Here is an 18,656-nt window from a genome sequence, read left to right as displayed (position 1 = left end):
AAAATAGTCAACACATCAATAGCATTAGAAACAGTGCCTAAAATTCACAGAAAAAAGTTTTCCTCTTTTTTATTTACTCACTGTGTGGGTGACCAAAGAAATTGCAATCAAAGTACATAAGTTAATCAATACTGTATATTTATACAATGGTAAAAAATAAAATATTTATATAATAGTACTTGTTTTTTTGAAGGTTTACACCGTTACTATAAAGATATACTGTTTTCCACTCCATGACAACTAATGCAATAAAAACAGAAGCAAAACGAAGAAAGGACTCCAGAGAGTTTCTGACTTTGAAGGCTTATGGCTACCACCTTGTCCTAAAAGACCACAACCACTGCAGACTAAGAAACAGGCTTTGTTCTCTCCGCTTAAAGAGGGAAACAAGATCAAACACAGTCTGTGACGAGAAAAGAAAAGGAACACATCAAAAAGTCAATGCTCTTCCCCGACCAGGACAGTAGCTCAGCCTTCGCAGTGTTTCCTGGCCCACCGAGAGACAGAGAGAGGTCGATAAGAGAGAAGGGGAGACAGGGAGGGAGAGGCAGATAGATAGCTAGGACGATGTCTATGAATGGGGAGGGTAAAGGAAGGGAGGGGGAAAAGAAAACAGGGGAATAGAGGTAGTTATGAGATGAAAAGAGGGAAGGAGGAGGAAAAGAAAGCTGGGAATGGAGCTAGAGATTTCAGACGAACTGAGAGAGAAAGAGGTGAGGTCCAATATGAGATCGATTTATAGCTTTTGTTTTGTTACAATATCAATATACATGTTGTTTCAAGTATCTCCTACGGATGTGGCATGTTGCCATGAATGCTGCTAACACCCAGTGTTTGTCTGCCAGTGTAATGGTGCACTGCCAAAATGGAATACAATGAAAACTGTAAAAAAGAAATGGAATAATCGATGGCGGAGGAAGTGTCGAGGAGAGGGAAAAACGATAAGGAAGGAAGTCAAAGAGAGTTAAATAGAGTAAAAAGAACATACGGAAATGAGACGAGAGAAGTGGGGAAGATGGATTCAACAAGCAAAGTAAAGATGAAGAGAAGGGGATGAGAGTGGTGGGAGAGATAAGTGAGAGGAGAAAAAAAAAAACGCTGAGTGGTGTTACACAGCACTTGTGCCGGTGGGGATTGTGTGTGTTTTCTTGTTTGATTTGTTGTGTTGAGACGACTCCTTCTCGCTTCTTCATCTTCTTTTTCGTCTTCTTCTTCTCTCCTAAGCCTGGGTTGCGTGGGGGAGATAAAGTCGTTGCTTTTCAGTGTTGCAAACAGGACTACAGGAGGTTTCAGCAGAATCTACAGGCCTGTCGGGAGAGGGAGGAGAAGAAGAAGAGGATGCGGAGGGGATGTGTGGGGAAGACGGGCGGAAAGAGATACTGTAAAGTCAAGGTCATCACTGAGGCAGATCGATTGCGATCAATTACACAGGACAGGCATTGCATCATTAAAGATTCAGTAAGGATAGAACAGAGAAGTTATACTTGTCCACCCTTAGTCTATCTAACTGGCTTTAATGTGAAAGTCCACCCTGGAACTGTGTCTGCATCTTGGACATTTCAATCAATATGGCTGAACACCAGCAACTCTCTCCAAACTTAGAGCCCAGAGAGGTGTAACAAGCTTTTGATTTATCATGCCATCAAGAGACTCTCTCTGGAGTGGTCAGTTTAAGATTAACTTTGACCTTTTTTTAACTTTCAAGATTGTTTACATGCACAAGAACCTGTATAAAATGCAAAAGGAAGGGGAAGAAAAACATTATAGGACTCCTTTACAGGTGCAATATGTACAAATTTGTGTTTAAAACATTAAAACATTCACTATAATTATCAGCAGAATGTGAAGAAATTACAGTTTTAACATCAAGTCAAATACGTCTCGGTATAATGTTGCACGATATGTACTGAAGTTAGCATGCTAACTAGCTAGCCCCTTGCCACTTTGTAGGGTGACAGTCCGATAGACAACACCAACAGTTCCCCGATGCTCCAAACTCCCAGCCCTGGCAGAGTCAGCAAATATGACCGCTAGCTGCACAATTAACTGAGCTTACAAGCTAAAAGCAGCTACAGTAAGCAGCAGTTAGTGGCAGTTAGTGATTTACTGCCCCCTATTTGTTTGGAGTATGAATTCAATAGGTGGCTAATTCTTACATATTGCACCTTTAAATGTTTCCTTCAGAATGAGTTTAGTTTATGGTACAGAAGGCAGCTCTGAAGCAGAAAATGCAGCCGTGTGTTCGACAAATGAGCCTAGACTTGAACTGAGAGGAGAGTCCACTTTGATACACATGTCAAAATCTTCACGAGAACCTTTGGACTTGTTACAGAACATACATGTGTGTTAATTTGGGCCGATGCTGTGTTCTCCCTGGTGATGCAGAGGTTTGAGTGAGCCGAGGGTCGGCTATGTTCTCTAGTAATGTGACAGTTTGTCTCATCAGTCTGGTGGAATTGCTTACAACGAGCTGGTTGGAAAATTTGATACAGCAAACACACGCAGTCGTATAAATACTCACAGCAGGCACATGTACACACACACAGACACACACACACTGCACTATGAAATGTGAGTTTATTGATTGCCTCTCTGCCAGCCATCTCCTCCAAGTCTGCTCCCTATTTCTGACACGTTTGGAGACGGCTGAGCATTCAACAGACACCCTCCTCACTCCTGTTCGCCATTTGGCTCATTCTCTCCCCCCTATTTCTCTCCCTGTCTCCTCTTTAATCTGTTTTCTGATATGACTGGATTGGATAGGGCACGTTGGGCCTCTACAATGTTCCTTTACTCCACTTCAGGACAAAGTAGGAGTCAAGTGGTTAAACAAAATTGAAAATTATTTAAATGGTTACACAGGTAGGTCCACTTGGTACCAAACTGTTCAACTCAAGTTCAGGAAAAGGTCATTTATTTGCTGCTACTACACTCCGATTGCTCTTAGGATAGGAGCACTTCACTACATTAACTAAATACTTAACAGGTGAACTCTGGGGAGCAAGAGACAATTCTGGGTCATTCATACTGCTGACACCTTTTCCCTCTTTGTCAGACAGTGCACACATTTCCCACAATATTACTTTTCTATTGAGAATTACAGGAACAAAAAGCCTGACCGTAAACGTATCTTAAATTAAAAAAGGTTGCAGCTCACAACTTTTTTCTTAAACAGAAATTTGTTTAAGAGATTAGTTTTACTACCTACCAGGTGTGACTATTTTATACGTACAGGCAGGTGACAAATTAAAGGAAGAAGCAACATAAAGTGTCCTGGTGTTGGGCCACTACGTGCTGCCAGAGCAGCTTTGATGCACCTTTGCAATGATTCTAAAAGTTTCTGAAGGGGATCGAACATCACTCTTTCAAAAGACATCTCCTAAAGTGCTGCCTAAATTGTCAGTTCAAAATCTCCCATGTGTGTTAAATTGGGTTAAGATCTGGTCAATGCAAAGGTCATTGCATGATTCACATCGCTTTTACACTCATGAAACCGTTCTGTGAGCCCTGGAAGGGGGCACTGTCATCCTGAAGAGGCACTTCCATCAGGATAGAAGTGTTTCATCAGCCGATAAAGGTGACCACTTAGAACTACTTGACTTGATTTTGATTGAGTTTATGCTAGACTTTATTTTTGATGGGCAATATGGCTGTCAATTTTACAGAATTACAGCCTTATAGAACAACTACCGGACATGCGTTTTAAATAGCTATATACAGGTATAGCCTACACTTGAAATTCAAACACTATGATGTGCTATGATTTGTCACACGTGCCTTCTCAGAAAACGTATTGACACACAGAGTAACTGATTGACACATTACTTGATTCTTTACTAGATGAGACTTTTTTATTTTTTTTACATTTTAGTGGTGTTATGAGTAAACTGGCTCAGCACAAACTAGCATTGACAAATAATAGATACATCTGTACCTGTGTCACAATGTACCGTGTGATTGTACAACATATGTGAATCACTATGCATACTTTACAGTACGTTTGTATCAAAGACAGTGAGACCTGCTTCACTATCACAGTATATGCTTCTGGACTGTGTGATAAAACACAAGTACAACTCCTCAGCACACACATGCAGCGGTTACAGATCAGGTGTACCTTAAGCATTCTGCCTTACTTAACAGGCTTACCTTTAAGCCTTGCCTTTTACTGCTAATCTAGCAAAAAGCATGCAGCAAAATGTGGTGTAAAACAACCAATTTGGAGGTGGCAATTTGTCATAGCTGGTGATTGTTTCTAAAGGCTTTACTGTTGCTTTATGCTTTCTGTGCTTCTATTGTGGCTGCATGAGTGGATTTCGCTGCTGCTGTCACTGCTGGTGGTCACAGCTCTTGTGTGCTTTGTTTAATAAGTTGGCAGTCAATATCAGTCAGACAAACTCATCATGCGTTTCAACTGTTGACATGCCAATGTGTCTTTTTTCTCCGTCTTTATCCTCCCCCATCTCTGCCTTGCTCTCTCTCGCTCTCTCTCTCTACATATCTCTTTCTATCAATGAGATAAGGGAGCGGTCTTGAAGAATGTGAACTGTAATTTTCCCAGACATGCTGAAATGAATTGGACACTACACTTCAAAAAATTCTGAAGCGATCGAAACATGCCTGAATGGCTGAATAGCTAATAGAGTGAAGGGGAAAGGAACGGGTGAATTTGGGGCAATTGATTTTTCTTTCTCTATTGTTTTTCTTCCAATGCCTCACCTGTCTGTTCGCTCAGTGCTCCCCCAAAAAGGAAATAAAAGTCGTGAAACACTCGAAGGCACTCGGGACTCAGATATTGGTTTTTGCAAATCTAATGAGACTCTGGCAGCACTATTTCACCTCACATGAAGAACTGGATATAAAAGAGGCAATTCTCCCCCTCTGGCTAAAAAGTCAAGGCCTTGACATGAAAATACATTGCAGAATCAATTCACCTCAGCTCCTGTGCAGAGACAGGCTATGAACTCATAGGTCAGGGAACAGATGAAAGAGAGAATTACGTGGGAAGCGAGGGATGAACAGAATATAATCACTATACGAGAGGTTGGCCGGGTTATGAATGAGTCACTTTATGCTACAGCTAGTAGAATTAGCTACAATACCAAAGTGGGCTCCTCCAGAGACTCACAGAGGGGAGTTTTTATAAGGATTCCTGTGACATTACTTTTCGTCTGATGTGTGCTTGCTGCTGTGGCTGTTGATGTATATAAAACTCTCAGACATAAGGTACGAGTGTGACATTTATCCCACCCAGCATAATGTTCTCACATCTTTCTACTGCTTGGCAAAGGTCCCACATACATACAGTATAAACAATCTAAAGTACCTACATATAAATAAACAATCCTCTCTGTCACTCTCCCTTTACAACAAAAGATGAAAAACAGCATCTTGTGCCAGAAAAATCAGGCTATTTCCATTTCACAACACCGGACAGAAAGGAATACATTTTGATTCAAGACGTTTTTTCGCCATGTATAAGAATGACCTAATATAGTATCACAGCGATTCACTGATGTTGACTTATCTTACCCTCTCCGCTTATTCTAAGTCTCTCTGGGTAAAAAAGCGTCAGCCTTAATGCGTAAAATGTAAATTTAACAAGCTGCGGGAGGCGAGGAAGAATCAAACGGGACACTGGAGGGAACAGTAACCCTTTTCCAGCCTTTCTAATTGCTGAGAGGAGACGAGTGTGACAGTTGATTAGCCCAGGTATGTCACGGCTGCTAGACAGAAAACAGCGGCATTGCAGCATGAAGAAGACACATTATAGAGGAAGACAGAGAAGCTGTCAGAGCAACACCGACTATAATGAAAGTCCAAAAGCCTTAAATACCCAGAATGTGGTGATTAATTAAGTATTATACCAGTTAAGTAGATAAAAATGAAGTAATGAAATGAAAAATATTCTTAGTTGAAGAATTTAATTTCGAATGGCTCACACAGCACATATTTCAATGGTGTTGTTAATGACTTACAGAGAAATCTTAAAAAGCCTCCCGAATTATATATCACAGCCCAATCAGTAATTTTAATAACATTAATTACAGGTCACATAAATAGTATAAGTATACATAGACCTACACAATAATCAGAGATTGCTCTCGATTGAGTGAAATTTAGCTGAATCATAATGAAAATACAGGCGTCTCCTTTCTGTACTTTAGGGTTAACATACATTACTGACATAAACAAAACATTTTCCGCATCAGAAAAAAGGTCCTCAATCTAATTTTCAATAGTTTTATTACATGCCCTAATTCTGTAATTTAGATCTGAATGAAAATCAGTTTGGACACTATCAGTAAAGTAGTCTAATTGTTAGTGGCAGAGTCCGCCATTCCTGCTAGTTGCCTTCACACGTATACAGCATGAAATCAGATCATAGTTGGAGAAAGGGAAATTGTTGGCCATCTGTCTCTTTTGTTGTATCTTCTGACAAGGTAGCTGCTCGAGGAATGTTTGCTGCCCCCAGGATCGTAGGACAGGATCGTAGTACTGAACTGCAGTTGCTGTTATTGCCAGTAGCAACAATCTGCTTCACCAAATCAACAAGGGTTGAAACCTCATTTTAGCATTTATTTTCATTACTTCACTGAAATGAGCACAACTAAAGGTTGAACATTAGTGAGTTTAATAGAACTGCCTTTTGTTTTACGGACATTTTGACATAAAGCAGTCCAAAGACAGATAGATGCATTCCATTTAAGTGTCCGACTAAAACACAACAATGAGACACTATACAAGAACATGGTATAGTGTCTCATTGTTGTCAATAAATGCTTAACAAACCATTGAACCATTAACCTTTACACCAAACACACACATTTTTAAAGAAATTATTGTTTGTTAACAGTGAAAAAATATAACTACACTTTAATATACTTACTATAAATTCACCATTTATGAATGATGTTTATTAAGTGTGCGTAACCCAGTTTTCAAATGCTACAAGGGCTGGTATATATAACATTGCCAGTCATTATAGAAATCAAACACTTGGTATTGTTGTTCACAGTCATGTCACCTCATCCTGTTGGCAATAAACATCTCATACATTTTTCTACAATTTTATTTTGGGCCACTTCAGATTTGGGGCTGAAGTCCCTGCATATCCCAGTCTAGCTGTTTAACAGATGTACAAGCAAATGTACCAACAAATCATTCATAATACATGACTTAAACATGAGTGCAGTCTGGTGCAACAACTTTATATTCATAAACAATTCATGATGCCTTTAAGCATCACTTGCTAATGATCAACAAATAATTCATGTATCTCCAGAGAAAGTGTGACAACTTTGAGAGTTCTTAAAACTGGACCGTTTATATATTAAAGTGAAGTAATTAACGGATGGGTTACATACTTGCCATGATGATCTACATTGGAGAATCAGATCAAAGCTTTCACTCAGTGTTCAACAGCAGAATAAGTAACTCTGCGAGAGGCTTTTGTCTTAAGAAATGATACACCCATGAATACCCTTCATATCTCAGTTCAAAGATCAAAACCCCTTTGCAGCTTGATCTGAAGGCAGAAACAACCCTTGCACCATACACATCGCTCTGGCACGAGGTCTCTTCAAAGGAAACTGTGAAAAAGCCATATTTTTACAAGAGTAAATAAGCCCCTAAACATCCTGTCTCTATAGCTGGAAGGGGATTAGTGTAGAGCCGGAGAAGGAAGAGGAAAAGTGGCTGTCAGAGCGAAGCGGGGGATCAGAGAGGAGGAATAGTGTGGACTTAAACCCCCGGGAGGATGGAGGTAAATTAGTGGCATCTGGGCTGGGAGTTGTTTGTTGTGTTTAATGGTAAATGTTTTGTTTTTACTCTGCCCTTTCACTCTCTCCCACTCTCTCCTTTTTCTCTTTGAATTACATTATTACTCTTGCTGAAATTACAGAGAAACGCAGCTCTCTGCAGTGCATTACTGCAGACAAATCTGCAGCTGAAGCCCCATAATCCTGCATGGAAAAGATTTCAGCATGCAGTTTGAGCTTGTAGTCCCTCCTAAATTGAGCACATGAGGAGTGAATCGGTGCGGTGTAGGATGAAATGAGCATTGATGTGTGTGTGTGTGCATGAGAGAGAAGAAGAAGGTAAGAGCTTCAGCATCCGTTCCCCTAGACATTTTCACTTTATCACCTTATTTCACATCCCCTAAAAGCAAATTTCACGCACAGGGCAAAAACATATTAATCTCGCAAGTCCAGCCCTGTTCACGCCACCTATATGTGTAAAATACACATTATTTACATACTGTCCAACTTGGATCACTCTCTCCCTCCAGCCAAACATCATCCAGTTTGAGAATTGCATTTTGAGTGACAGGGAGGCTGCTGCAGAGAGATAGTTTATGTGCTGTGCAGAGATCATCAGTACACATGTGCACTGATAGGGGGCAGTGTGGTCATCTGTTTTGGTTTTGCCACCTGTGAGCAGCTAAAGCGGAGCATTCCTGCTTGTAATTACTTCTAAAATTAGCAATAATCTTACGAGTAGCCGTCCCCTTTTGTATGCATCCGCAGCCTATGGGAGCACGCGTTGACTTCACGTAGTTTTCCCAATTAGGAAGTCTTATCTCAGGTGAACAATGGGACACTTTCACATGGACATTTAACACCCCGGATCTGAGTGTGTGTGTGTTTATGTGTGTTGGTCTTTATATATCTGCAAGCATTTCCCTCTACTGCAGGATAATACCGTAATTGTTCCCTACTTTATGGTAATCTGTGTGTGTGTGTGTGTGTGTGTGTGTGTGTGTGTATTTTACAGTGGATATGTGTAAGAGTCTATGGCACACTGATCACAAAAGAAAAGCTTACAATGGAGGGGAGTGAAAGTAGGCCCCTGCAAAGCCCTGGGATTTAGCAGCCAATCCAGCAACAGCAACAAAGGTCTCGTAAGCATTAGAAGACACAGTATACGTTGGCACTCTGCACACACAGGCACTCGCTCACCCTCCCTCTCTGTCCTGCAGGTCTACATACATTATTTAAGACTCTGAAAACCAACCCCCGTAGAGTGTTCTATGGTTGAGAGCTATGACAGAAAGGCAGTGAGGAAGTGGCTCTTCTTTGGGCAGTGTTGCTAAGATGAGTGCTTCTGAAGGAGTTGGTGGAATAAATGTGGAGGTTTCAGGTACGGATGGGAAGGTTTGATCTGGTCGAGGCCGGTGACAGCAGCAGCACACTTTACTACTATATTAATAAACAGGCGTCATATCCCACACATCATTAAAATTCTTTGGGCTGCAGTAGATACACAGAACAAGAGAAAATCAGTCAGCGGGGGAGAAATGATCTTTCTCTTCAACAAAAATCACTTGTTTCATCAATTCTCTCTATTCGAGTGGCATTTTATGGAGACTCGCAGGCTAATCTGCCCTTTTCTGTTTTGTTTGTTTGTAGAAAACATACAAGTGCGACTCACTGCAGTTGTTTTCGAGAAAATGTGATTTTTTTCTGATCGAATATGGAACTGAGGTACTTGTGAAGATAGCGTTTTCCGTTTATAGTCATTTTCACTTCTCTCACAGAAGAGCGTCACTCAGAAACACATCAGCACTTGGATACACAGAAAAACATTACCCGCAGTACAAACACAAACACAAAGAAAATGCTAACCTGTTCAGAGATTGTAGATTAGATGACCTCTAAACAGAGGGTGCTGAGAACACCTACACATAGTTTTTGTCTTGTGTTACATAAGTGAACATCTCAGACACAGAGAACAAACAACATCCCTGTCTCATATAAAATACAGTAGATTCATGCTGTATACTTCTAATTTGGTTTGCCATGGAAACTTGATTGCTGCATGGATTAAATATGTTGGAAAATTCTTGCTTTGCACCCATGAAGTGTGGCATCCTTTTATGCTTAGAATTCTCAGATCTTCACATCCTGCCTTAGGTTTAAATCAAACTTAAAAAAACATCTCTTTGTAGTGATTTTTCTTCAACTGGTTTAAGTTAACTTGGTACCAAAAGCTGTTGCTAATAGCTTTTACATTATAGTCTCATAAAGGTTCTCTTGACCAGCAAATGTTCATCCATCTCAGAATGTTTTACATGTAAAAGCACTCCATTTACAATGGCAAATCTTTGATTGTTCTTGCAGACTATATCTACCTGCTGTGCACCTGGAAAAGCTGCAAAGTGGTCGCAGTGAAGCGTGTAGCACTACTAGGTCTTGGGGAGTACAGCCAAAAGTAGTATGAAGCCTTTTGTAGCTTCACAGGCAGATTAAAATTTTGCATTGTGGGTGATGTAGGCAACATTCTTCTTCCTTTTCAAAACCTGGCCCCTTAACTATCCACAATGCAATGCAGCCACTGAATGACATCACTGGAGGCGATTTATCAGACTACATGCAGCTTCCTCTGGAGCCACAAAAGGCTTTACACTACTTTTGTCACATGTGTAGTAGTACAACACCTAAAGACCTGTTAACATTAAACTTTAATGTGCAAAATTGGTGGAATAACCCTTTAACAACATATACTTTATCTGATGCTTATCTGTTCACGGATCAGTTCAACCATTGAATGATCTGTATGGATGAGGGAGTGATATTGGCTAGAGCTGTAAAGATGATTCAACTTTGGTCTTAAATATGACTCATTCATGCGTTTATTTATGGATAGTTGTTAGCTGTTGTTCATGTTTTCATTGGAACTAAACTGCTAAAGTTATTCTTCTTGTGCTGTTTTTTGTCAGTTACAACTTCAGTTGCATTACCACCTCCTTCTGTACCAGAGGAGGGCTGACCCTGACTTGCATTTAGCCGAAACCAACAACCATGAAACCAACAGAGAGGCATATATATTTCACTAACCTTTCATCTGGATTTAATCTGGATATGAGATGCTCAAAATGTAAAGTGTAAATGCGATTTAAAGGCACCCTAGGATACTAGAGCACCAAGTTAAGGTAATGGAAGCATCCAGGTCTTCTTTAATATTGAAAAAGTCTACATTTCATGTTTCATGCTTCAAGTTTATATTGGATGTTTTTCAGAATTTAGACCACAATTCTTCCCTTTAACTAAACCAAGTGCTTTTATTGATATCTTTAGAAAAAAAGCAATTCCCACTGGCAGTAAACAGTTTGCAGATAATGTTTGTTTAATTTTCCTCATGTAAATTAAAAAAGGTGTTGTACACTTCACATTACCTAGATAAATCATTTGAATATGCTAATGTTTTGTATAAAAATGTAATTTTTGGACAGGGTTGTTGACTGAGAGAAAGACAGCTAAGATGGAGGGAGGGAAAGGTAAAGAGGCTACAGATGTGAGGAGCCAGAGAAATTAAGAGAACTGTACTGCAGCGTGACTGTGCATACGCCTGTAGCCCGGTGGGCAAAAAACAGAACAAAACAGGAGAGTTTAATCTCCACACCTTTATTCTCGTCTCCTTTCCCCATCCTTCCCCTCTGGCTCTTTCCATTTTTCTTCCCCTCATCTCTCTCTTGCAGGGTCAGAGTTCAGCTTGGAGATAAGGGAATTGAAACAGGATCCTCTCTGCCTCTCTGTCAGACTATCTGACTATACACTGTAGTGATCAGTCCCCTCTATCTGTCCCCCAGCACAGGTCTCTGTGATGAGCTTGAGCAGGAGTCATCTCTCTGGGAACCTGTGTGTTTGTGTGTGAGTGTAATGCGTCGCCCAGCTGTAATGCTATCTGAGACTCCCAACAGACGCACACGCACACACACACACACACACACACACACACACACACACACACACACACACACACTGTCTTTGCATCGTCTCTCTCTAATCTCCAACCTCCAGCTCCAGGGTAACACCGCTCACTGTTACTTCTCTTCAAACACGCATCAGTCCAAATGAATGGACATGGAGACGGGCATGGGACCAGGCAGCCCAAGAATCTGTCATTGGGAGCAGCTATTTGGTTAATGAATGCCACCGTCTGTCATCGTACCGCACTATTTACAGTAGAGTAATGAATGGTACTGTCTTTCAGAGCAAAGGGACATCTGCGGAGACAACTCTCCTAATGTCATCTTGGCATGTCGACCAATTATCATGCTTTCTGGTTCAGACACTGCGGCTGCTACCACGGCAACCGCAGATAACTAAATATTTCCCAAAAAGAGAGCGTGAAAAGCTAACTGACTGTTCCAGCTGGGATACTTTCAGGATCTCTGCCATGAAAACTTTCTGAGTCGTGGCTGCTTGCCTGCAAATGCTGACACAGCATCGGCTTACACTCATGATTAGTGTGTTGCAGTGAAACCACGACTAATGGTCTATCAACGTCGGAGTGCTTATGGTGTTTCTTGCTACACGCTGTCAGTTAAGTCCTGTAAATCATGAGTTTGTAACAGAAGTTGTAGGTGACTTAAGTGTTTTAACTGCATCATGAGAGAACGAGATAACCAGTTCTTCAAGGCGCAGCTTCAAACAAGAGCTTCCCATACACAGTAAAGTCATCTGCTATGAATGAGTGCTGCTTGGAGAAAAGATATGCAGCAATAGACAGATTGATCCATACCCAGAGGAAGATCGATGGGTCATGGTAGATGCTGTGATCCACAGATACGGAGAGAAAATGAGAAGATGAGATGCAGAGATTCTGCCTGTAAGCAAAGGATTATGGAGCGAGTGCGGCTGATTGTTAAAAAGAGAGCAAGAGAGCAGATCAGCAGGAGAAGTGGTACGGGGGAGGTAAAAACAGTGGCAGAGAGGGCCAAGGGATGAGAGACAGGAAACGAGACAGAACGTGCAAGCAGTAGTGATCAACAGGACATGTGAAGGAGTGGGAGAAAAAAGATCAACAGACAAAAGAAAGAAGAGAGAGGAAAAAGAGCTGGAAACATCTCACAGTCAAACACAAATCAGCATATGAAATGGGGTCGTGGACAAATGATTGGGTCAAACAAGGACAGGACTTTAACCTGGGAGATCACTGTTCATGTCCAGTGTGAAACCAAAAGTAAACTGTGACTTATTTTAACTTACTAACATAATGAAGTCAAACAAATAACTTTACTGCGGTTAATTACATAAGTATATTCATTACACACTTAACGTAGGTATGTTCATACTTTTAACCCATACACTGATGTCATACCAACGTCCTCAACCTAACCAAGTAATTTAAGTGCCTACACCTAACCAAGAAGATTCAGTACCTAAACTTAACCAAACTGTGAGCGTCCAGTAAGCCTTTCAGTGGTACACTGTAACAGTCATGTTGTTTTGGGAGTGACTGGCAATTGGCTTATTAAGTCATTATGATATGAGAATGTGTTGCCCTATAATTGCATTTTTCATATGTCATATGTTCTTTTCTATTCCATGCCTATCTTCATCGTCTTCTTCTTCTTCTTTATTTTCTCTTTTACTGCCGTCACTATCCCCCCCGCTGTACCCTGCCTCTGGCGTACAGAAAGCCTGACTATAAACTACAGAGAACAAGTGTAGATGGGGAAAAAGGGATCTGGGGGCCTTATAGTTGCAAATGATTCTTCTTCTCACCAAAGTAGCTGTTGGACGTCCTCCGTTTGTGTTGTGAATGGAGGAGGCTGAATTATTCATGCAATCGCTAATGGCTTAAATAAGATATTCAGAGTAAATTCAAGTTGGACTTCCCGGGGAGTGCCCTAGGCATGGCGGCAAAAGAAAAAGACTTGAACTTGAATTGAAACTTGAACTGCGCAAGACATAGTTTTGCAAGATGAATACAAGGAAAAGCACACTTTGTAAATGCATGAATGCAAAGGATGTAAACAGTGTAAAGTAAATGTCACCCACACACCCACACAGAAAAACCCTCTCTCACCAAATGATGAATTGGAAGCAACATTCCATATTACTCAAAGGAATAGTTCACTCTAGAACGAAATTCAGTCATTATCGACTCACCCTCATGCTGATGACATGTCCGGTGTAGTTTCTTATTCCTCAAAGTGCAGCTGGAGACCCGCGGGGGTACCCTCCGGCAGCAAAATTCCATATAACGGGCGTCAATGTGCCCGAGACGAAAAGGTCCATGAAACTACACAAAAACTTTGTAGTATTCCTCCATACTGCTCGTCCGCTGCAATCCAAGTGTCCTGAAGTGGCGACATCCAGAGTTTACTCGAAACGACGTCATTTAGTACATTTTTCTAGCCTAAACAGTCACTATACTGTGTTTACCTGGAGGCACGCTCCCGCGTTCACGCGAGTCTCCCTCACAGCCGTCTGCACTACGGAAGCCGCGCCAGACAAGATCAACAGATAGATACACACCGGTATTTACATCCAGCTGTGAGCGACTGAGCGACACACAAACAAAGAGGGATCTGCCTGCACTAGTGATTTGAAACTTTGAAACTCACAGCAGGATGTAAATACCGGTGTGTATCTATCGCGAGTTCTGTTGATCTTGTCTGGCGCGGCTTCCGTAGTGTAAACGGCTGTGAGGGAGACTTGCGTGCACGCGGGGAGCGTGCCTCCAGGCAAATATAGTATAGTGACTGTTTAGGCTATAAAAATGTACTAAATGATGTCGTTTCGAGTAAACTCTGGATGTCGCCACTTCAGGACACTTGGATTGCAGCGGACGAGCAGTATGGAGGAATACTACAAAGTTTTTGTGTAGTTTTATGGACCTTTTCGTCTCGGGCACATTGACGCCCGTTATATGGAATTTTGCTGCCGGAAGGTACCCCCGCGGGTCTCCAGCTGCACTTTGAGGAATAAGAAACTACACCGGACATCTCATCAGCATGAGGGTGAGTCGATAATGACTGAATTTCGTTCTAGAGTGAACTATTCCTTTAAGTATTAATCCACATTTAAACAAGGTCATCAGGAAATAAAACATCATCTCTTTTTTTCAATGTGTGTGTGGTTTTGATGGTACTTACAGAGCAGGGCAAGCAGGAGTGTCGCAAGCAGCACTAGAAGGCTGGCGCGGTGGGAGTGGGCAGAGCTGCAGTGCATCTTGTTCTTCTTACAGACGCACACCTGAACTTTGACCTCTGTACTGTTGGACAAAGGGGGCACCCCTGAGTCAGTGATGAGCAACGGGAGCTGGTAGTTGGCTTTCTTCAGACTGTGCAAAAGCATGATTTGGGAGTGTGTGGCTGTGGGGGGGACACACAGAGGGAGAGCAGGGTTTAATAAAGTGGATGGACAGAAATCCCCTTCGTTCATGTACTGTTGGTCTACTCTGCATTCACAGCTTCCCATTTTGCAAAGCAGAACTGAAAAATGTGTGTTAACGCAAAACTTATATGCTTCAACTAACTGTGTGCCAGGCCATTCCTCACAACTGAGCGACAAATATTGGCACCACTTAAGTTGCATAAGATTGTTACATTTTGTTGCATCATACTTTAAAATTCCTTAAGAGTCACAAGAGAAACACTGAAGCCAGTTCCCTTCATGCTGAAATGTGCCACAATATGCAAAGCTGCACATTTGACTTGTCAGCCACGGCTGTTAGCTCCAGGTAAGGTGACTTTTAGTTGTGTATATAATGAGAAACATTACATTGTCAAATCGGGTGCTCAAAACAATGTCACAAGGCAATAGTAAGTGACGGTAAACATTTTGTAAATGCAGATGCCCTTCTTTGTCCTAGTCACCCCCACCTCTCTGGCTCATCAGTGCAGCTTGATTTGCCACGGTGCAGTGTGACATGCAGGATTTCCTAAAGTTTCTACAAACTATACAGTCTCCTTCTGCATAATCAGCCAGATTCTCCTACATCCTGTACCTGCGTCTTGATCGTGTATTTGCATTAATCTGTTAAAGCGTGTTGATATTACACTTCAGCAACATGCACTTTCACATGACAACAACACAACACATAACACCTACAGGTTGATGACAAGTCAACGGAAAAACAATATTAAGTATTTGAGTAAGGTGTTGTTCCGCCACAAGTATGGCAATTAAGATTAAGCTTTTAATCGGTTTTCAGTAACTGGAATCCTCCACCCTCCGTGCATCGCCTTGCGTCGTCCAAAGGAAAACAAAGCAAAGCAAAGAACAAACAGCTAGTTCGCTGTTAGCCTTCAGCTGCACTTCCAGACACTTGTCCTGTGTGCATGAAGATGATCAACTCCAACTCCTACAGTGTCTCAGATGTTGGGCTCATTTTCTTTTGCAGAGATCCTATTGTTTTGTTTAAGAAGATGGTTTAAGTGAGGAGCTAAAACTTAACTTAAGAGAACATTGCCGAAGATCCTTATTGATATGTTTGGGAAGAGGGTTTACTCGGAACAGAAACCAAACTTTGTAACACTTTGTGTTTCTATCTTTTTGTTGTTTATGTTTATTTATTTAACTTTTTTTTAACTCTAGTTTTGTTAATAATGTCTGAACTTGTCTACCCCTAACATGCAACAAGCCACGAGGATGAAGTCGAGGTGCTGTTGTAAACAAGAAATTGAAAATGTAAATGACAGTTGTCAGGGCATAGAACCAATGACCTGTTGATCTCTACAAATCCAGATGCTGGTTTAACAATAGCATAGCCGTCGTTGCTGAAGAAAAAACAAAAGTAGAAAATCAAATCAAATCAAGGCCGTTAATTGAAAGTAGCAACAGATTGTGCATTTGGAGAATTGTGACAGACTTGTTAGTTAAAAACCTGCCTGCACAAATACAAGTGCCAGTCCATGACATAAGTACACAGTTCTTTCTCACCTATTTCTATGTTAAAGCTAACTAAATTTTACATTTCAGTTTCAACATTTTATTGACCATAATTGATTGTGTCTTAATAGCTTACTTTAAAAAAAATGTATGTACGAGTTATTTTTATCAAGAGAGCGATGACGCAGTATAAACTGCCGGATCCACACACATTCACACACACAAACATGCACACACAGCTGAGACGAGCACAGTGCCAGTCTATTTCATTGGTAGCCAGCTCTTTCTCTGCTGGCCATATCTGTCTCTTTCAGCGGGGGTGATTGAGGAGTGTCTGTACCTCCCTCTCCCGCTGTCAGTCACAGCTAATACCTCTGGGCAGGTTTTAGCTCTGCTCTGTCACTCAAACACACACACAGACAGCGCTGCCGGTCATGCAACCCTGAATCGATGTCTTGGTTGTCTGTCTATCCTCCTCCCCCTTTCCTTCTCCTTTTATCATTTTACACTTCATCCTTATCATGTGATTATCTGCAATTTAGACTTCCCTGTTCAGTGTTCAGCATTGAGCTTGTCTTCTGTGAAAGAGAATAACAATGTACTCAGGGTAATTGACCCTTCGATTTCCTTGCAATGAAATGTAATGTTTCTATTTACTCTTCTTTTCTCTCACCCTCGTCATACTTTCTCTTCGGTTACATTTATTCCTAAATTCCCCCAGGGTGCCTTTTCACAACCCAGTGAGAGCTCTTGGCAAAGAGAAAAAGAGTAAGGGCAAAGTCAACAAAATGTTGACTTTTCTTCCTCTTCTTCCTACAGTTGAACGTTGGAGCTTCATTGTGCAGAACGATGTATGTGCAGAGTTTCACTCACTCCTCAAAGTGTAATTTTTCTCTGTGCTCATTCAAAATGTGGTTTTAATAGGCGGATCTACGAGCATGATTTGTGACATCACAAATATTTGGAAGCCAATCCTGGTCCCGTATTCAACATACACAAATGTGCATACACACAGATGTCTTCATGTTCAAATGTTTACAGAATCATAGATTAACTTTCAAGATCTTTACGTACATGCAGAAGAACATATGTGAAACACTCAAGAAAAGAAAAATAACAAACAAAAAAGCATAACAGGTCTCCCTTAAAACATCACATTTCAAAATAAAATACTCACAGTTCACCCTGGTAATCTTCCATGTTTTGTCTAGGCCTGGCTGTGTTCCCAGTTCTATCTTAAACGGTGCTGCGTTGGGTGTGAGGTCCTTGTCTCGCCCCCCAACTATCGCCACATTCATATCATGGGCGTCTTCGCACACTCGCGCTACCGATGGCACCACATAGGGGGCGTTGTCATTGTAGTCTTCCAGGTAAATGACCAATGTGCCTGTACCTGTAGCTGGTGGGCTGCCTGCAAACACACAAAATATACACACATTAGGGTAGGCAGAAGACAACAGTGTTCATTGATTCACTCTGCAAAATTGAGTGCTCTACTGTAGGCCTGGGTGCTCATCATTCTGTGGGAATGTGAGCCGTAATGATCCGGGCAGATGTGAAAAGAGCAATAACACATTGTAGCTGCAGTAAAACAGGGTGTACTCATGATTACCCAAAAGTTAATTTTCCCTTAAATGATTTTCATTCTGCAGTGTCAAAATGCTTTATGCTGAAATGCAAGAGCAAATCAAGAGGTGATTCTTCTGAAACCCGAAATGCCAATATACATATCCATCCTGCTCTCTTCTATTCAGCTGACCTGATTAAGCCCAGACAAAACAAAAAGGCGTGTCATTCTGATGTCGGAGGAGCATGAATCACAGAGGCTCATGTTTTGAAAAAGAGCGCAGTGACTTGGCACACGGCCAGCTTCTGTGTTTCTATGAGATTACACCTTATTGAAGGATGCTGGGTTAAAAAGCAGCGTGGCTGCTCTCTATTACTGCTCTCTGTTTCAGCGCGATTAGAGGTTATTAAAAAAACCAAATGGCATCCACAACAGCTCCAGAGGTCAGTCAGCAATTAACACCT

General features: G+C 41.3%; 1 protein-coding gene across 1 annotated transcript in view; it reads right to left on the bottom strand.

The window, feature by feature from the left end:
* Window positions 1-1,263: 1,263 nt before the first annotated feature.
* Window positions 1,264-18,656, bottom strand: part of cdh13 (cadherin 13, H-cadherin (heart)) — a 383,964-nt gene continuing 366,571 nt past the window's right edge. The window contains exons 13-15 of the mRNA XM_073472809.1: window positions 17,803-18,036; window positions 14,888-15,106; window positions 1,264-1,307 (exon numbers count right to left, since the gene is read on the bottom strand). Coding sequence (XP_073328910.1) covers window positions 1,300-1,307; window positions 14,888-15,106; window positions 17,803-18,036 — 461 coding nt within the window. The 3' untranslated portion in view covers window positions 1,264-1,299. The remainder of the gene's footprint in view (window positions 1,308-14,887; window positions 15,107-17,802; window positions 18,037-18,656) is intronic.

This window comes from Pagrus major, chromosome 8, assembly GCF_040436345.1.
Source record: "Pagrus major chromosome 8, Pma_NU_1.0".
Taxonomy (NCBI): domain Eukaryota; kingdom Metazoa; phylum Chordata; class Actinopteri; order Spariformes; family Sparidae; genus Pagrus; species Pagrus major.
The sequence above is the reverse complement of the archived record's forward strand: the minus strand, read 5'-3'. Positions and strand labels throughout refer to the sequence as shown.